At 41.6% G+C, this 18,608-nt stretch overlaps 1 protein-coding gene across 3 annotated transcripts in view; it reads left to right on the top strand.

Moving 5' to 3' along the window:
* LOC145402093 (uncharacterized) overlaps window positions 1–18,608 on the top strand; it is a 130,996-nt gene that overhangs the window by 4,961 nt on the left and 107,427 nt on the right. For 2 of the 3 annotated variants that reach the window (XM_080274205.1, XM_080274203.1), the window contains exon 2: window positions 881–969. In XM_080274205.1, coding sequence (XP_080130331.1) covers window positions 968–969 — 2 coding nt within the window. In that variant the 5' untranslated portion in view covers window positions 881–967. Of the gene's footprint in view, window positions 1–880; window positions 970–18,608 lie in introns of those variants that run through there. The other variant, XM_080274204.1, reaches the window with a different exon arrangement.

Below are 18,608 nucleotides of genomic sequence, written 5' to 3' on the forward strand. Positions count from 1 at the left end.
TATGTGAGTGAGGTGGAGGGGGGGAGAGGGAGGGGGAGGCCAAGGATAAGATGAAGGGATGAAGAGGTATATGAGAGAAAGGGGTGTGAGCTGGGAGCAGGGCAGTGAGATGGCTGGGGACAGGGCGACATGGAGGCGATTTGTTTGTGGCCACCCCTTATGGGATTAAGGTGTCTGGCAATAGATAGATAGATAGACAAAACCATTTTACATGTACATTATATATGACTGAATTAATAACCTTGTAACTGTTAACTTGTATGCCCATGCATCCACAGTGGAACATAGTTCAAAGACCTCATACATCAATGTAGTATGATGATGAACCATTTTCAGTTGCAGATCTTTTACATATCCAACAATTTGCATCAGTTGTATCACAGTCAGACCTAGTGCTTTTTTTGTCTTGTTGTACTGTGTTTATTTTTCTTTGCTGCATTGCCTACCTCATCTGTTGGTGGTCTCATTTTGTCTTAAACAGATTTTTTTCTCATGTAATTTCCATTCGTAGTTTACAGTTTCATGTATCATTAGGAACAACTTGAGTTCAGAGACATATATGCTGTGGTGAGTTTCATTTGCATGTATTGTACTCACTGATCTCTGTTATTTCACTGGTCTGTTTTGCAGAGCTCTTAGGTACAATCTGCTAGCTATTGCTTTTTGCATGCAAGTAGATACAGTTCCTAACTTAGCTACTGTAGGTCCTTTGCATTATGGAACTTCATTGTTTGTTTTTCCATGTATTTTCTTGCTCTTATTACTGGAAAGATTCTTTCCATCTTTTTGAAATTATGGGAGAGTATGCTTGAAGTTTGATAATGACAGATGTTATGCAAGTCTGTCTTAATTTAAAAAGTATTGTTTTTTCCTATTGCAGAGTAATCCAGAAGTTTAGAGAAGTGTCAAAGCACCATAGCCTGCAGCAGGATCATACTTTTCAACTCGGATACTTAGGCTGAGTTAAATGTAAGTGCTAGTTTTTTAAGTAAAATTTCCAGTCACCATTACAGTAGCTGACTATATCATAAAGCGAACTGGAGATGGACGGCAAGTGAGAGCAGGTGAGGTTTTGCTAGTGGCTTGAAAGTTATGCTAGCTGCTATAAAAACTTATGGGATAGAATGACAGATGAAAAGAATTAACAACAGTGATCCCTTGGTTATTGTGCATAGTTGGTACAGAGCCTAGTGCACGATAAAGATATTTTGCGGTAATGAAAGCAGAGAACCTATGGGATTTGTCCTAACTGGTACTGGGCAGCCCACAAGTAAACCCAAATTTTCCTTTTGCAACAGTTTATACCCTTTAAATACATGCATACATACTGTTATAGTATCAGAAACACACACAAAGTGACAAAAAGGGCACATTAAGGAAGAAACATATCATAGACCTGAGATGGGCTTGAGGTAAGGAGTTCTATGGCTAAAGGAGTAAGCGGTCTCCACCACCTAGGATTAGCTCCCCGAGTAGGGCCTCATCTTTGAATTACTTGAAGCTATCAGAAATTATAGATAGTGCACATCATTTTCAGCAGAAACCAGCTCAGATGCATAATAACAATGTTTTTGTGTCAAAAAATGTGTGATAATGGCAGGAGTGCAGATTTTCATCTTGCAATGATAATGAAAACTGCTATAAACAAATGTGTGATAGCCAAGGGATCACTGTACTTGTAAAAAGGTTGTAAGACATTGAGCACTGTGTGGCAGCTGACATGATAAGGTATATGCATGGAACTGAGACAAGGGTATTATCAAATTGCATTAGATCATTGGTATTTTGTAGAGGAGTCGGCTGTTCTGTGCTGCCGCTTAGTTTGATAAGAGTAGATGATTCGGTAGGCCTCATCTTGTCAAGTTAATTATAATAGGTTGGAGTCATTTGGTTGTCATGTCATTTGTAACTGAAATGTTTCTTGTCTTATCAGGCAACACCCATTCTTTTATAATTATCAGTAGCTGTTACCTTTTAACCCTTACACCACGGGCTTGTTTTGCTTTGACTTGCGGCTCCCGCGGGCATATTGGCGCTCCGACAGACTCTAAAAATATTTGCCAAAAATCAGTTATTAGTCCTAGAATATTAAAATCACATACTGGTATACTAATGGCACATACCTTCAGCTTTTTCCTTGGGTGTTTGTTGAGCCTTCGTCGAGTACTGTAGGACTTGTGGAGACCTCTGAAGTTAGGTAACGAAGTCTCCACTTTACACTTCCCGACAACTCGTAATATGATTACAGTACCACAGCGTGATATTATCGCTAGAAACACTAATCTATGATTCTCAAATAGTTTGGAATCCATACTTCCCCAAAAAAACACTGTGAAAGCAATGAAAATTATGAGGGCATATGACCATCCCACTTCCGATCGTTCGCCGCTAGTGTTGTCTGTTATTCATAAAAACACTCAGTTTATATTTCTGTTACTATATAACACTTATATATATCTACAGTCTTTATCCATAAGTTTCCTTCAGTAATAGTAGTTTATTGTCACTGTAGGGATTCAATTTCTTTCAGTAAAATACGTAGCATTCACTTTCTCGTCCTGTATACTAGCATTGAAAGTGAATGTCACTTTCACCTTCACTTTCATAACTCATAGTATTCATACATGCTAGAGTGAAACTTTCACTTTTGTTACTCCTAGTATATATACTCGTATTCTTATAATACCACTCATTTACATTTCTATTTACGTTCTCTGCTTTATTTACATTATTTACATTTCTATTTTATTTACACTGTGTTATGCACTGTCACTTGAAGTAACTTATAAAACTATTTTCCACTGTTCACTTATATTTACATTCATTGCTTTCTTGCTGTTTACACATTATTTACACTTTATTTACAATTCCACTTGCACTGTTTTACTCAATAAAAAGATCATAGTCACTCTCTATCAATTGTCAGCCCTTTACCTCTTTCCACACGAGGTTTAGTAGGGGGTAAAGGTCACAGGACCCTTTGCATGAGGCTATAAAGCGACGGAATTTAGCAGGAGCAAATCAGACATACTCCCACTTTCAAAGACGACAGTGAACTGATAGTGGTGGCCTCCTGCCGCCTGGCTAGGGTAGGTGCAATACTACCAACTTAAGCCCTATGAGACTTGCTAATATATAGCAATGAAATGATTGGCGGGAAACCAAGACAATATATAATAAATTAGGTAGTTCCAGGTGAATGTATCACTTAGGCTTCTCCCTTCCCTCCTTATACAGTAATCCCTCCAATATCCGACGTAATAGAGCCATAGGCAGGTCCGGATAGTGGTCCTGTCCGGATATTGTGCCCCAGCTTATGGACTTGTACTTATGGACCCTAACTCAGAGAAACACCTATACAACTCCCTCTGGACATGCATAGCACCTGTTTAAGACCCAAATCACACCAATAAGGCACATAAATGACTGAAATAAATGCAAAAAAAGCATAAAATGAGGGTTTAGAAGGAGGTTCATACAATATTAAACATTCTGGTGACTGGCTCCTGGACTGGTACCTACGGACCCTAACCTAGCCTAACTCAGAAAAACACCTTCCATAACAACGAGCGTGCACTCGCGGCGAGAGACAGGCGGAAAGTGGGGAGGATGCAGCGGCACTCTATCGGACGTCGGAGGAATGACGCGCCACAACAATGCTCTCCCGCGCCGCGCGCGGCAAGTTCAAATTACGGGCGGGAAAAATTCGTTTTTTTTTTATTATTATTTTTTGCGGGTTTCGGACCATTTTGGGAATATTGGATCCCAGGACGATTATGTCCGGTTAGTGGGGATGTTCGGATATTGGGCGTCCGGATATTAGGGTGATTACTGTATGTATATTTATAACGAAAATAGATTATACGGCATATTTCAAGGGGAAATAAACAGCGAAAATTAGCGAACGAGTGCACGTGAGGTGTTATCAGGTGATAATTAGCCAATTCCAGGTGTATGGCACTATTACTTACCTTATTCCTTTATGTCCAGTTAGTGGGGATGTTCGGATATTGGGCGTCCAGATATTAGGGTGATTACTGTATGTATATTTATAACGAAAATAGATTATACGGCATATTTCAAGGGGAAATAAACAGCGAAAATTAGCGAACGAGTGCACGTGAGGTGTTATCAGGTGATAATTAGCCAATTCCAGGTGTATGGCACTATTACTTACCTTATTCCTTTTTTGTATATACTGTATTATTTGGTATAAGAATAGGGCATAGGGCTTATTTCAATGGATGAAATCAGTGGAAAATTCCAGGGAAGATTTACTTAGTGTAGAATACAGTGTGGTGGCCTGCAATAATTAGGTAGTTCCAGGTGAATGTAAGTATCACTTAGGCTTCTCCCTTCCTTTCTTATATATATTTTTATTATGAAAATAGATTATATGGCATATTTCAAGGGGAAATAAACAGCAAAAATTAGTGAACGAGTGCATGTGAGGTGTTGTCAGGTGATAATTAGCCAATTCTAGGTGTATGGCACTCTCACCTACCTTATTTCTTTCTTGTGTATATTATTTGGTATAAGAATAGGGCATAGGGCTTATTTCAGTGGATGAAATCAGTGAAAAATTCCAGGGAAGATTTACTTAGCGTAGCACTGCCGGGCAGGCGAGAGGATAGGGTAATGGAGGGGAGGTAGGGAGGGGAGTCAAGAAATGGCTAAATTGTCAACAATGGATGGGAGTACAGATGAGATTAGGAGTGCTGACTAGTGTTGGACATTGGCAGTACTGATAGATGATACAAGCCACCACTTGAAAGCCCGGGCAAGTTCAAAATAACACAGAATCACAAAAGTGTCACCCTGTGGTATGATCCCTTGCTCCCAAGCGTCACGAAAGTGACGCCCCGCAGTTAAGGGATTAATCAACTGCATGCAACAACTTGTAGAAAGACACACATCACGTATGTACCATACATGCAGAAACATATGGGAGATAGACGACCCTGTTAAATTATAGAAGTCAGATAATGTTAATATATTATTCATTATTCAAAAGGTGAGTCGGGTACACTGCCATTAACCCTCGTTTTCACTGCTATATCAACAGTGTGATTATAAACATGATGTTTATGACATCAAGCTTACATTCTGATATACTGGTAACTATCATTAGTAGAATGTCTTATTACTGGTAATCAGACTCAGATCATCCAGTTTGGTTCAGGAGCATGTGTATGTGGACAAGGAAGCTCTGCTATATAGTATACAGGACACAAGTACCTCTCGGTGGTTCCCAAATAGTGCGGCATGAGAAGATGGCAGGTTTGGTGAAAAGATTCAGAGATTTATGACTATTACTTTTAAATGCATTTGCTAAAAATAAATATGCTACTTAAAATATTTTTGTTTGTTAAAGGGAGGATTTGTTGTTTTTCTGTAAGTTTCTGCATTTTTGATGAATATGTTAAAATTATACATAAAAATAGTGTTGAGTGCTTTCAGCCAACATTATTATAATTAATGTAGAGTACTGTCAAGTACAGTATTATGAATATTGCAGTGTAATTATTATAGTGTTGGTTTTGCATGACAGTATCCTCATGAATACAGACAAATTAACTATCTATCTATCTATCTATTGCCAGACGCCTCAATCCCATTTGGGGTGGCCACAAACAAAACGCCTCCACGTCACCCTGTCCCCCGCCATTTCACTGCCCTGCTCCCAACTCTCACCCCCCTCTCTCATATACCTCTCCACCCCATCCCTCCATCTCATCCTCGGCCTCCCCCTCCCTCTTCCCCCCTCCACCTCACTCACATACACTCTCTTCATCAGTCTTTCACCCTCCATCCTCTCCACATGGCCAAACCACCTCAGTGTGTTCCTCATAATGCTTCCTATCACATCCACATCCACACCACAACGCTCCTTTATATCCTCATTCGTCAGCCTGTCTCTCCATGTGACTCCACAGGCTCCTCTTAAATAACTCATTTCCACTGCTCTCACTCTTGACTTGTGCCTTTCCAACAACGTCCAAGCTTCACTTCCATACGTTAGAGTTGGTATCACAATACTGTCATGTAGTAACTTTTTCACTTCCATGCTCACTTCCCTGTTTCTTATCACTGCTTTCAAAAAACCAGCAACCTTTCTTCCCTGCTGTACCCTTTCAAGCACTTCACCCTCCAAGCCTCCATCCTTACTCATCACACTACCTAAGTACTTAAACGTACTCACATTTTCCAATTCCTCACCATCCAACCTCGCTGTACATTCACTGACTTCACCTCTCTCAAAGACCATCACTTTACTCTTCCTTACATTCACCTTTAGATTCTGTTTTGTACACACTCTCCCAAACTCATCCATCAAGCCTTGCAGCTCCCCTTCATCTTAACTCAACAACACAGTATCATCTGCAAACAACAGTACAGAGAGTTTCCAAACACTACTCTCTCTCACCAGGGCCACTCCAACATCCACTACTCTACCTTGTACCTCTTATTACCCCATCCATGTACAGATTGAACAACCATGGAGACATAACACATCCCTGTTTCAACCCAACCTTCAAAGAGAAAAATTCACTTAGTTCACCATCCACACGCACTGCAGCCTTAGCACCATCATGCATACTATTCACAGCATTCAACAACTTCCCATCTACTCCATATATTCTTAATACTTTCCACAATCCTTATCTATCCACCCTGTCATATGCTTTCTCCAAATCCATGAAAGCCGCATACAACTTCTTTCCCTTCTCTAGAAACTTTTCCACAAAAGATCTAAGAATGAATATCTGATCTACACAACCTCTTCCCCCTAAAGCCTCCCTGTTCTTCTCCAACTGATTCCTCTGTTCTTTCTCTAACTCTGTCAATAAGTATCCTACCATACACTTTTCCTATTCTACTAAGAAGACAAATGCCCCTATGATTACCACACACTTCTTTTTCCCCTTTTCCTTTGTACAAGGGAATAATTATACCTGACTTCCAATCCTCCTGGACTCTACCTTCCTCCCAGGCCAATCTACACATCTTCCACATCCATTCTACTATTATTCTCCCCCATGCTTCAGCATTTCACCACACACTCCATCAATTCCTGGGACTTTCCTCAATTTAACTTTCTTTATTGCTTCCACAACTTCTATCCTACTGATTTCTTCCTGTCTACCCACCTCCCTCCTTCTCCCAGCCATTCCCCAGCCACTTATACTCGCATTACTTCCATCCTGTATGTTCAGCAATTCCTTAAAGTGTTCTCTCCATCTGCTCACTTTTTCTCCCTTCTCCACTAGTAATCTGCCATTTTTATCTTTCACTCCCCTGCTAACCTCACTTCCACCCTGTCTTACTCTCTTCACCTCCTTCCAGAACATTTTCTTACTGTCCCTCCTCTTTACACTCAAATTCCTTCCAAGTTCCTCATCCACTCTCTTCTTACTCTCTCTTACTAATCTTTTCACCTCTCTCTTTCATTCTACATATAACTCTCTCTTCCGCCTCTCAACTTCTTCCATGCCCCTATTTCTCATCCATTCATTGTATGCTTTCTTCTTTTGTGCCACAGCTTGTCTCACCTCTTCAGTCCACCATGCTGTTCCTTGCACCCCCCTCCATCTTCTCTTCCTCCCACACACCACATCACCTGCTGCACATATTTCTTTTGTAAATATCCTGCACACACCTTCCACGTCCCCCATCTGCTCCAATTCATATTTGCCCAATCGTTCCTCCACTTCTCTCTTATACTCTGCCTTTTTCTCATCCTCTTGTAACCTTTCCACTCTCCTTGCAACTACTCCTTCCTCTCGCCTTTCCCTTCTTCTATTTCTCCATCTTACTTGGATCCTAATTCTGGCCACTACCGAGTAGTGGTCAGAAAGTCCACTCCGCAAACCTCTATAAGCTCTTTCATCCATTACACATCTTTGCATCCTTTCATTCAGTTCACCACCCACCCTTCTCATCACTCGCCATGTATACCAGTGGATCATTTTATGTCTGAAGAGGATAATGGATATCACCAACCCCCTCCCAGCACAAATGTCCACTAATGCACTGCCATTCTCATCTATCTCAGCAGGCACACCCCTCACCAACTACTCGATCCACCTTCACATTCCCTACTTTACCATTCATATCATCGATCAAAAACACTCTCTCATTCCTTCCAAACTTTTCCATGCACACTTCCACTTTCGTCCAGAACTCTTCTCTCACTCTGCTAGCACGATCTTGCCTTGGCGCATACACACACACAATCGCCCACATTTGTATTCCAACTTTCAACCTTACCCACACAATCCTTGACCCAAGTGATCCATACTGTCTTATGCTCTTCTTCCATCTTTTACTCACAACTATTCATACTCCTTCCTTTGTCCTCTCATTCTCACCTACTCCTGCACATATACCCCATCCATACTCCCATTCTCTCACACTTTCTCCTCTCCATTTTGTTTCAGTTATTCCACATACATCCACTTTCACACCCTCAAGCACCTGGACAATCTCTCTCTCTTTCACCTCATCATTGGCTCCTCTTACATTCCATGTTGCCATTGCCAAGTCCTTTGTCCAGTCCTGGGTTGTCATCGTTTGGTCAGTCCTTGTCCGAGGCTTCTTGTTTGTCTTTTTAGTTAGTTGTTTTCCAGGGAGGGGCACTAACCCTCCGCCAACGCCTTTAGTCGCCTTTTACGACAAGCAGGGATACTGGGGGAGTATTCTTGAAAAAGCCCCCTACCCCCAGGGGTAAAAAAAAAAACCCTACCCCCAGGAAAAAAAAAAAATCAGCTCTGGTTCAGAGGAGCAATGACACATAACCCCAGAATGTTCCCACTGGTAAAAAGTGTTAAAATGAGCAATGGATTGTACGGCCTTATACAGGAATATCTTGCAGCACTGGTAGAAAAGAATTGATCAGTACTTTCCATCGTTGCTTAGGTATCTGTCTGTAGCCCGACTCCCTAATCCCGCAAAGGGTGGCCGCAGACCACCAAAAATTTGATGATTGACATCCATCCATCCATCCATCCATCATCTAATCCTACTTTGCCCCATGAAGAGCATAGGAGCCTGGGGCTAGGCAAGTTGGTCCTGGCATTTAACACGTTACCCGGGTTTCTGCAATATGAGTTCTCTCCCAGGCCGCGTTTCACTTCAGAACTCTCTCCCACCAGTCTGCAAGGAGCTATCACAGCGAAAGGATTTATGTCACTTTACTGAATACCAATGAGGAATATGCCTTCATAAAAGTAGTGTCACTGGTGGCCCAACACATGGTATCCTGACATTTTCTTCTCATGTTGGATGATGCACCACCGGTGGATCACTGAGGTAGTGTACTAATTTGGCCCAGGTAGTGCAGTTTCCGCTCGCTCTTACCTGGCACTTCGTTTTCTTTGGTTTGTTACCATCTCATTCTCTGTCGTGAAGTTTCAGGTAGCACTTAGCTATTTAGGTAATTGAAGGAAGTCCAAGCAAAGATCCAACACCACCTTTTTTATTATTATCTTGTTTCTTGTTCATTTTTCCTCCTTCTAATCTCTTCACCAGCCTTCTAAAGTTTTTTTTTTGCATCACTGAAGACAGTGTTTCTTGCAACCAAGCATAATGATAGCTGGGTACGTTGAATGCCGTAATAGTAATCATCAGTATCCAGCTAGAGATAATTACAAGTATTGGTTATAATTAATCATTTATAATTATTTAAAAAAGTTTAATAACCAGAAACATCCAGCACTTATCTTTTTTTTTTGTTTTCTAACAAAGTAAATGTAGAACTGTTAGAAACAAGAGTGGTTAGTCCATTTTTTCTTCCAGTAAAATATCACAAATATTTATCATTAGTAAATTTACTCTTTGTTTGTTTTTTCAAGAAAAGTGTATTTGCATCTCATGGCCCTAGTTCTGTAACACGGAGTTGTTTTTCAATGTTTTTGTGTAATTAATAGTATTGTTTGACATCTAAATGAAATGTAATAGTCACTACTCGAAGTCTGATATATATTCTCCAACTAAATAGGCATTTCTCTAATCTTATATCATTATCCTATTCAACATGTTTTCTACTGTTGGAGCAGCAACAAAAAATCTGCCCAGCCAATATTCGTTAAGGTGAAATACATGAAAAAGTGAAAACAAATTATTACTCATTATTGCACCTTCAGTGTATCAACACGCTAGGAAAGAAGACATCAAATGGTACACCAGTGGCTCAGTATGCGGGTAACGTGTTAAGATGAGAGTGACCAGCCTCACTCATCCCTGAGTGGCATTACATGAGCAGTAAACCCCAACCACCCCTTGGATATAAACCTTCACCAGCTCAATCCGATTGGAGCACCGTTATTACCCACTAAACCACCAGACGCCAAAATTTGGTTATATGGTTACCACCCAGCGTAGTAAATGGTTTCCTGGTGTACAGGAAACCATTTGGCTTGTCACTCAGTCACCCACAGGCAGGAGGAGGAGGGAAGAATGAAGGAAAGACACAAGAGGGAGTGTAAAGTCACCTGCAGGCAGAAAAAAGAGGAAAGAATGAAGGAAAGAAAGACAAAAGAGGATGGATGGAAAGAAGGATGGAGGAGAGGAAAGGGCAGACATCTGAGAGCAGCACTACATCAAGTGAGTGGATGGTGAGTGCCCCCATCCCTTTGTAAATTCCAACAGTTCAGATCTGACTTTAGATGAGGAGAAGGAAATGTATGCATTTCAAGTGATCAAACCTTGAAAAGGAAACATGGGAGTGTGCCTCTGGTATCTCTTTTGAATTTACAACAGTAAACAGTACAGGCATACCCCAGTTTAACGATGTAATTGGGTAGGTAAAACCCCGTCGTTAGGCGGGGTATTGTATATCGGGGTACTTTTAACGTGTAATGTGGAGCATTTACCAGCCTTGGGTTTTCCCTCAAACCAAGCCCAAAAACTCACCCAAGTGAGCCAAAAACAAGTTTAAAGCCAATCTAAATGGCCTAACAGCTGTCAAGGAAGCTAATCTAAGCCTAACACTTGTACAGTATATAACTCACTAAAAAAAAAAAAAAATCTAAAAATCATCAAATATGTCTGAAAAAAAATCAAGCTTAGTAAACTGTACCCCAAAATGAAAATGTTCATCCCATCAGTGACTAAAGCACATTAATCTAATTCTAAAAACAATTTATAAGTCAACCTAAACACACAATTTTAGTCTAAAATATCATCAAAATTGGGAAAATAAATTCAAAACCCATTGCTAAACCAGGGTTTGGCCATCATTTGGTGGGTTATGGTGGTATTTATACTCCCATAGTTAAGCTGGGGTATCGCATCTAGGGGTATCGTATATCGAGGTATCACTGTATCCATGCTTCCCTTCAAGAGCATTATTCATTTTTCTGCAGTTCTCCTTGTCAAATTGTTGTGAACAGGGATTTTCATCTCTGATGAATAACAAAGACCAGAAAAGAGAAATGCTTATTTTTGTTGATCAGATGAGAGTGTGTCTCAGATTAGATTTACTGTACTGTAATATAAATGAGATAACTGCACAAAAACAAACTCACACTTCTCGTTGAATTTATATACCTGTATTTTGTAAATTAATCATGTTTTATAAAAGTGCATTGTTTTATACTTTTTGTATTTCTCATGATCATATTGTAATGTAGATCTGTTCAGTGATGTGATTGAAACACTGCTTGGAGTTTGTTTGTTTATTTATATATTGAAGGTATTAAAAAAATGTTTCGTGTAGCACAACTAAATTTTTATTCCTAAAGTGTGAACCAGAGAAAAAAGATTGTAATTTGGTGTAGTGCAAGTAAATTTTTATTTCAAAAGTGCAGTGCAGAGAAAAAAGTTTGGGAACCACTGTGTTAAAGGTTAGATGGATGTTTGAGTGATTAGTTCATTGTTAGTGTTGGCCTGAGATGGATGTATACAGTGCAGCCTTGTCATATGAAGCTCCATTATGTGATAAATCGCTACAGTGATAATTTAAAAGTTATACCTTGTCTTGGTACAACATTTGAAAATTAATCGCGATTTCACCACAACGGCATTTTTGACGGCCACCTCCAAGAATCTCATGTGGACGCAGTGATGCACGCCAGCCAGAATAGCCACCCAGTGTTTACATTTACTGTGATCATTGCCTTTCATTCTAGTTTGTGCACGAAATGCCACTGAAACATATTATCATCAGATAACATTGCAAATGCTTGACAAATAGTCTATCTGTCTATTGCCAGATGCCTCAGTCCTGTAATGGTTGGCCACAAACAAATTGCCTCCATGTTGGAGGAGGATATGGAAAATGTGAGTGCTATTAAGTACAGTAAAACCTCGATATAACGGACTTCAGTAGACCGGAATTCGCTCTTATCGGACTTGAAGAGCTACTGGACTAAATTCCTATATATCGGAAAAGTCCGATAAAGCCAGAAGCAGTCCGGACTGCCTGACCATTTCAGCAGTGTTCACCACAATAAGGTAAATAAAAGACATGTTTATCAGTGTACAGTACAGTATTATTATATACAGTAAACCCTCATTATATGATAGGGTTCCGTTCCTGAAAACCCCATAGTATAGCAATCCATTGTATAGTGAACCTGTTATAACATGTAGTCAATGGGGATACGTTCCCAGACCTGCCTAAACTCGCACATTCACACACCTTAACACTCACATACATGAAATATCCTTATGTTTAAACATGTAAAGTAACACATTAATAATGAATAAAGAGGGGAAAAACATGAAAATAACAGTATACAGTAGTTCTTACTATTACTTAAGTAAATAGGATTGTTGATGTCCCCTTCGAGGCTAAGGGACAGTTAGGGCCTCACAGCCCTCACTCATTACTGGCAGAACTGGCTGACTGGGCAGGGCTGGCTGGCTGCACGGGGCTGGCTGATGAGTCTGGACTGGAGGATGAGACTGGGCTAGCTGGCTGGGTGGGGCTGGCTGATGGGGCTGAACCAATCGATAAGACTGGGCTAGCTGGCTGGGCAGGGCTAGCTAATGAGGCTGGACCGGTGGACAAGTGTGTGTGGTCTAATGCCGACAGTGTGAGGACGTTTTTGTTGCGTTTGCACATTCGCTGTTCACTGAGCCGCGGATGATCCATCGTTGTTGCAAATCGTTCCCATTGTATAGTGGGCATAGGGTACTAAAATTTTGACATTGTATAAGCAAAATATCGTACAATGAGGCATTGTATAATGAGGGTTTACTGTATATTATACCATTTGATTAACGTAGTGAAGTTATAACACAATACTCTACTGCAGTGGTAGTCAAAACAGTTTAAAAACCGTTCATGCGATCCGGACTAATGTCTGATGTATCAGAAAAAGTCCGGATTAGCAGGAAGAAGTCCAGATGTCGCTTTTATCGGAATTTCGTATTTTTCGCAATGGTTTGGGCCCCAATTAGTCTGTTATAGTGAAGTCTTATTGTACTTGGGTAGTTACTGTCCTTGGGTAGTGTGATGAGTAAGGATGGAAGTTTAGAGAGTGAAGTGCTTGAAAAGGGTACAACAAGGAAGAAAGATTTCTGGTTCTGTGAAAGCAGTGATCAGGAACAGGGAAGTGAGCATGGAAGTAAATAAGTCACTGCATAACAGTATTGTGATAGCAACTCTTAACGTATGGAAGTAAAGCTTGGACCTTGTTAGAAGGACAAGTCAAGAAAGTGAGCAGTGGAAATAAGTTATTTGAGAGGAGCATGTGGAGTTACATGGACAGACAAACAGACAAATGAGGAAGTGAAGGAACTCTGTGGTGTGGATGTGGATGTGATAGAAAGCGTTAGGAGAAATAGCCTACATTGAGGTGGTTTGGGCTTATGGAGAGGATGGGGAGTGAGAGACTAATGAGGAGAGTGTATGCGAGTGAGGTGATGGGGACAGAGGGAGGGGAGGCTGAGGATGAGATAAACAGATGGAGTGGAGAGGTATATGAGAGAGGGGTGTGTGAACTGGGAACAAGGCAGTGAAGTGGCATTGGACAGGGCAGCAAATAGGTCAGTGTGCAATATTAAGTGAAGTGATACGTTTTTGTGTGTGAAATATTGAAACGTGACATGGAAATAGTGTCAACCTTATGTAACCATTATCCTCTTTTTTGGCTTCTACATATGCGCGATAGGTCACTGGAACACTATTGTTATCACCAAGTATCAATGCAAGTGCTTAACAAGTAGTGCAGTGTGCAGTATTAAATGAAGTGATAGCTTTTTGTGTGTGAAATACTGAAGCTTGTGACTTGGAAATCAAGCCAACCTTATATAACCGTCATCGCCTTTTTAGATCTCTACACAGTTGACTGAGCCAAGATGCCTGCCCAGTGTTTACACTGCCTTTCATTTTATTTTGTGCATGAAAGACCACTGAAACACTTTTGTTATTACCCAATAAGAGTTCGAGTACAGTAATTAATACATAGCGCAGTGTGTGATATGAAGTCAAGTGGTACCGTATCTTTTTTGTGGAGTGGTCACCCCGGCCCTCCAGCTATCTCCCATCCTTGGGGACGGGACCTCTGGTAATGACTTGCACCTACATAGTGACAAACTTCAGGTAGGTGGCAGAAGTTTTTTAGGTCATTTTGGGCTTCATGGTCGAGGCCACCTTCCCTAACCCCATTGCACCCATGTTACATCGACCTCGTTATTTGATAATTAGTTATGTAATAGTTTCACTTGACGTAACCCTGTCTCTTAACGAGGCTGCACTGTAGTATGTTTTTATGTATGTTAAATAGTGTAAATAGATGAGGGTATGAGAGTGGTCAGAACAATATTTATGGTAATTGGAGTTAAAGTGTGATTACGTTTAAGTACTTGGGTAGTGTGATGAGTAAGGATGGAGGTTTGGAGGGTGAAGTGCTTGAAAGGGTACAGCAGGGAAGAAAGGTTGCTGGTTCTTTGAAAACAGTGATAAGAAACAGGGAAGTGAGCATGGAAGTGAAAAAGTTACTACATGACAGTATTGTGATACCAACTCTAACGTATGGAAGTGAAGCTTGGACGTTGTTGGAAGGACACAAGTCAAGAGTGAGAGCAGTGGAAATGAGTTATTTAAGAGGAGCCTGTGGAGTCACATGGAGAGACAGGCTGACGAGTGAGGATATAAAGGAGCGTTGTGGTGTGGATGTGGATGTGATAGGAAGCATTATGAGGAACACACTGAGGTGGTTTGGCCATGTGGAGAGGATGGAGGGTGAAAGACTGATGAAGAGAGTGTATGTGAGTGAGGTGGAGGGGGGAAGAGGGAGGGGGAGGCTGAGGATGAGATGGAGGGATGGGGTGGAGAGGTATATGAGAGTGGGGGGTGTGAGTTGGGAGCAGGGCAGTGAAATGGCGGAGGACAGGGCGACTTGGAGGCAATTTGTTTGTGGCCACCCCAAACGGGATTGAGGTGTCTGACAATAGATAGATAGATAGTTAGTGGTGAGGTATGGAATATTTGAGATTCAGTATATGCAGATGATGCTGTGCTGCCATCGTATAGTGAATGGTATCTGCTGGTTCAGGGCTTTTGAATGTCTGTGAGGAAGGAAGTCTGAAAGGTAATGTTGAGTAAAGTGTTGGTTAGTGATAGGAAGTTCACAACATCAGGTGCTGGGAATGGAAAGTACTCAGATACTGCATTTGGAAAATGTTAATCCCTTCCATTTAGTGATACTGATTTTATTCCTGCTGCCATTAGAGAATTTTACTCACCATAAAAGGTGGTAAGAAGGAGCCTACATGGGTAGCACTTTGTACCTGGGGGTGAGCAGTTACAGCATCCACCTGAGCCAAATCACCTAATACAGGACAGTACAATATTTCCCTGCACCTGACCATGGGAAGGACACTGGTTTGACCTAGTGAGGCGCTGTCTACCACAAAGGGTTGCCGGATCCCTACATGGTATATGTACTGTACTGTACACCCATACCCCGATTATCCTGCAGTGTCCTGTACCAGTGGGAGTGTTCGGTCAGCGAGTATATCGGATATGGAAGCAGTTTTCCCCATAAGATACTGGAGAAGAGCCAGAGATGAGTTCCAGACCCAAACCCAAACTCTCATATATCTTAATAGAAACTGATACAAAAACATCATAGGGAATGTTATCATAAACAGTACCATTCCTAAAAAATGGCACATCAAACATCACATGGAGGAGAGTAGGGTGGTGGGACATGCTGTGTTCAACACCACTTCAGGACAACTAAACAGCCAGGCAGGCTGCTGGTAGTGTGCCAAGCAGGGGTAGGGGAGGGTGGGAGGGTGGGGGAGGGAGACAAGTGTGGGTGGAGAAGGGTGAGGGGACAGGAAAGGAGGCAAGGAAGCCAAACAGCCCTACAACCCCCGCTAGTTTCACTCACTATCACTCACTCACTCACAACTCGCACTCACTTATCACTCTCGCTGACTCACTCACTCACCACTCTCACTCACTCATCACTCAAGCTCACTCACTCACCACTCTTGCTTGCTGACTCACTCGCTGTCACTCATTCTTGCTCACTCACCGCTCTTTCATTCACTCACCACTCTTTCACTCACTCACCACACACACACACACACACACACACACACACACACACACACACACACACACACACACACACACACACACACACACACACACACACACACACACACACACACACACGTCACTCCTCCGCATCCCACAGAATGCCACATCAGTCTCTGGGTGACCAGCATCGTGAGAGGAGCCATAAGTAGAGCATTTATTGAGAAAAAGAGCCATTTAGACCTAGCTGTATTACTGTATATGGCTGAACGACGCCCTGTATTTAAGCCACAACGCCTGGGAAATTACCAAACAGCATGTTGTACGTATTTAATGTCAAGGGTCATGTACCAATTAGATCATTATATCGAGGGTGTACTGTATTTTTTAGGGGGAAAAAATGCTTCTTATATGATAAAAAATCTATTTATCTATTGCCAGACGCCTCAATCCCGTTCGGGGTGGCCACAAACAAATCGGCTCCAGGTTGCCCTGTCACACACCATTTCACTGCCCTGCTCCCAACTCACACCCCCCTCTCTCATATACGTCTCCACCCCATCCCTCCATCTCATCCTCGGCCTCCCCCTCCCTATCCCCCCTTCCACCTCACTCACATACACTCTCTTCGTCAGTCTTTCATCCTCCATCCTCGCACATGGCCAAACCACCTCAGTGTATTCCTCCTAACGCTTCGTATCACATCCACACCACAACGCTCCTTGATATCCTCATTTGTCAGCCTGTCTCTCCATGTGACTCCACAGGCTCCTTTTAAGTAACTCATTTCCACTGCTCTCATTCTTGACTTGTGTCGTTCCAACAACGTCCAAGCTTCACTTCCATATGTTAGAGTTGGTATCACAATACTGTCATGTAGTAACTTTTTCACTTCCATGCCCACTTCCCTGTTTCTTATCACTGCTTTCAAGGAACCAGTAACCTTTCTTCCCTGCTGTACCCTTTCAAGCACTTCACCCTCCAAACCTCCATGCTTACTCATCACACTACCCAAGTACTTAAACGTACTCATATTTTCCAATTCCTCACCATCCAACTTCGCTGTACATTCACTGACTTCACCTCTCTCAAAGACCATCACTTTACTCTTCCCTACATTCACATTTAGATTCCATTCCTTACACACACTCCCAAACTCATCCACCAAGCTTTGCAGCTCCTCTGCGTCTTCACTCAACAACACAGTATCATCTGCAAACAACAGTACAGGGAGTTTACAAACACTACCCTCTCTCACCAGGGCCACCTCAACATCCACTACCGTACCTTGTACCTCTTTTATTACCCCATCCATGTACAGATTGATCAACCATGGAGACATAATACATTCCTGTTTCAACCCAACCATCAATGAGAAAAATTCACTCAGTTCACCATCCAAATGCACTGCAGCCTTAGCACCATCATACATACTATTCACAGCATTCAGCAACTTCCCATCTACTCCATATATGCTTAATACTTTCCACAATCCTTGTCTGTCCACCCTGTCATATGCTTACTCCAAATCCATGATACAAAATACATTACAGTAATTGCCCGGAGGATTGGAAGTCAGGTATAATTATTCCCTTGTACAAAGGAAAAAAGGAAAAAGAAGTGTGTGGTAATCATAGGGGCATTTGTCTTCTTAGTAGAATAGGAAAAGTGTATGGTAGGATACTTATTGACAGAGTTAGAGAAAGAACAGAGGAATTAGTTGGAGAAGAACAGGGAGGCTTTAGGAAGGGAAGAGGTTGTGTAGATCAGATATTCATTCTTAGATCTTTTGTGGAAAAGTTTCTAGAGAAGGGAAAGAAGTTGTATGCGGCTTTCATGGATTTGGAGAAAGCATATGACAGGGTGGATAGACAAGGGTTGTGGAAAGTATTAAGAATATATGAAGGAGATGGGAAGTTGTTGAATGCTGTGAAGAGTATGTATGATGGTACTAAGGCTGCAGTGCGTGTGGATGGTGAACTAAGTGAATTTTTCTCTTTGATGGTTGGGTTGAAACAGGGATGTGTTATGTCTCCATGGTTGTTCAATCTGTACATGGATGGGGTAATAAAAGAGGTACAAGGTAAGGAAGTGGATGTTGGAGTGG

This window comes from Coenobita brevimanus, chromosome 57 (genome assembly GCF_032717465.1).
Source record: "Coenobita brevimanus isolate Jiangsu-jjx chromosome 57, ASM3271746v2, whole genome shotgun sequence".
NCBI classification, from domain to species: domain Eukaryota; kingdom Metazoa; phylum Arthropoda; class Malacostraca; order Decapoda; family Coenobitidae; genus Coenobita; species Coenobita brevimanus.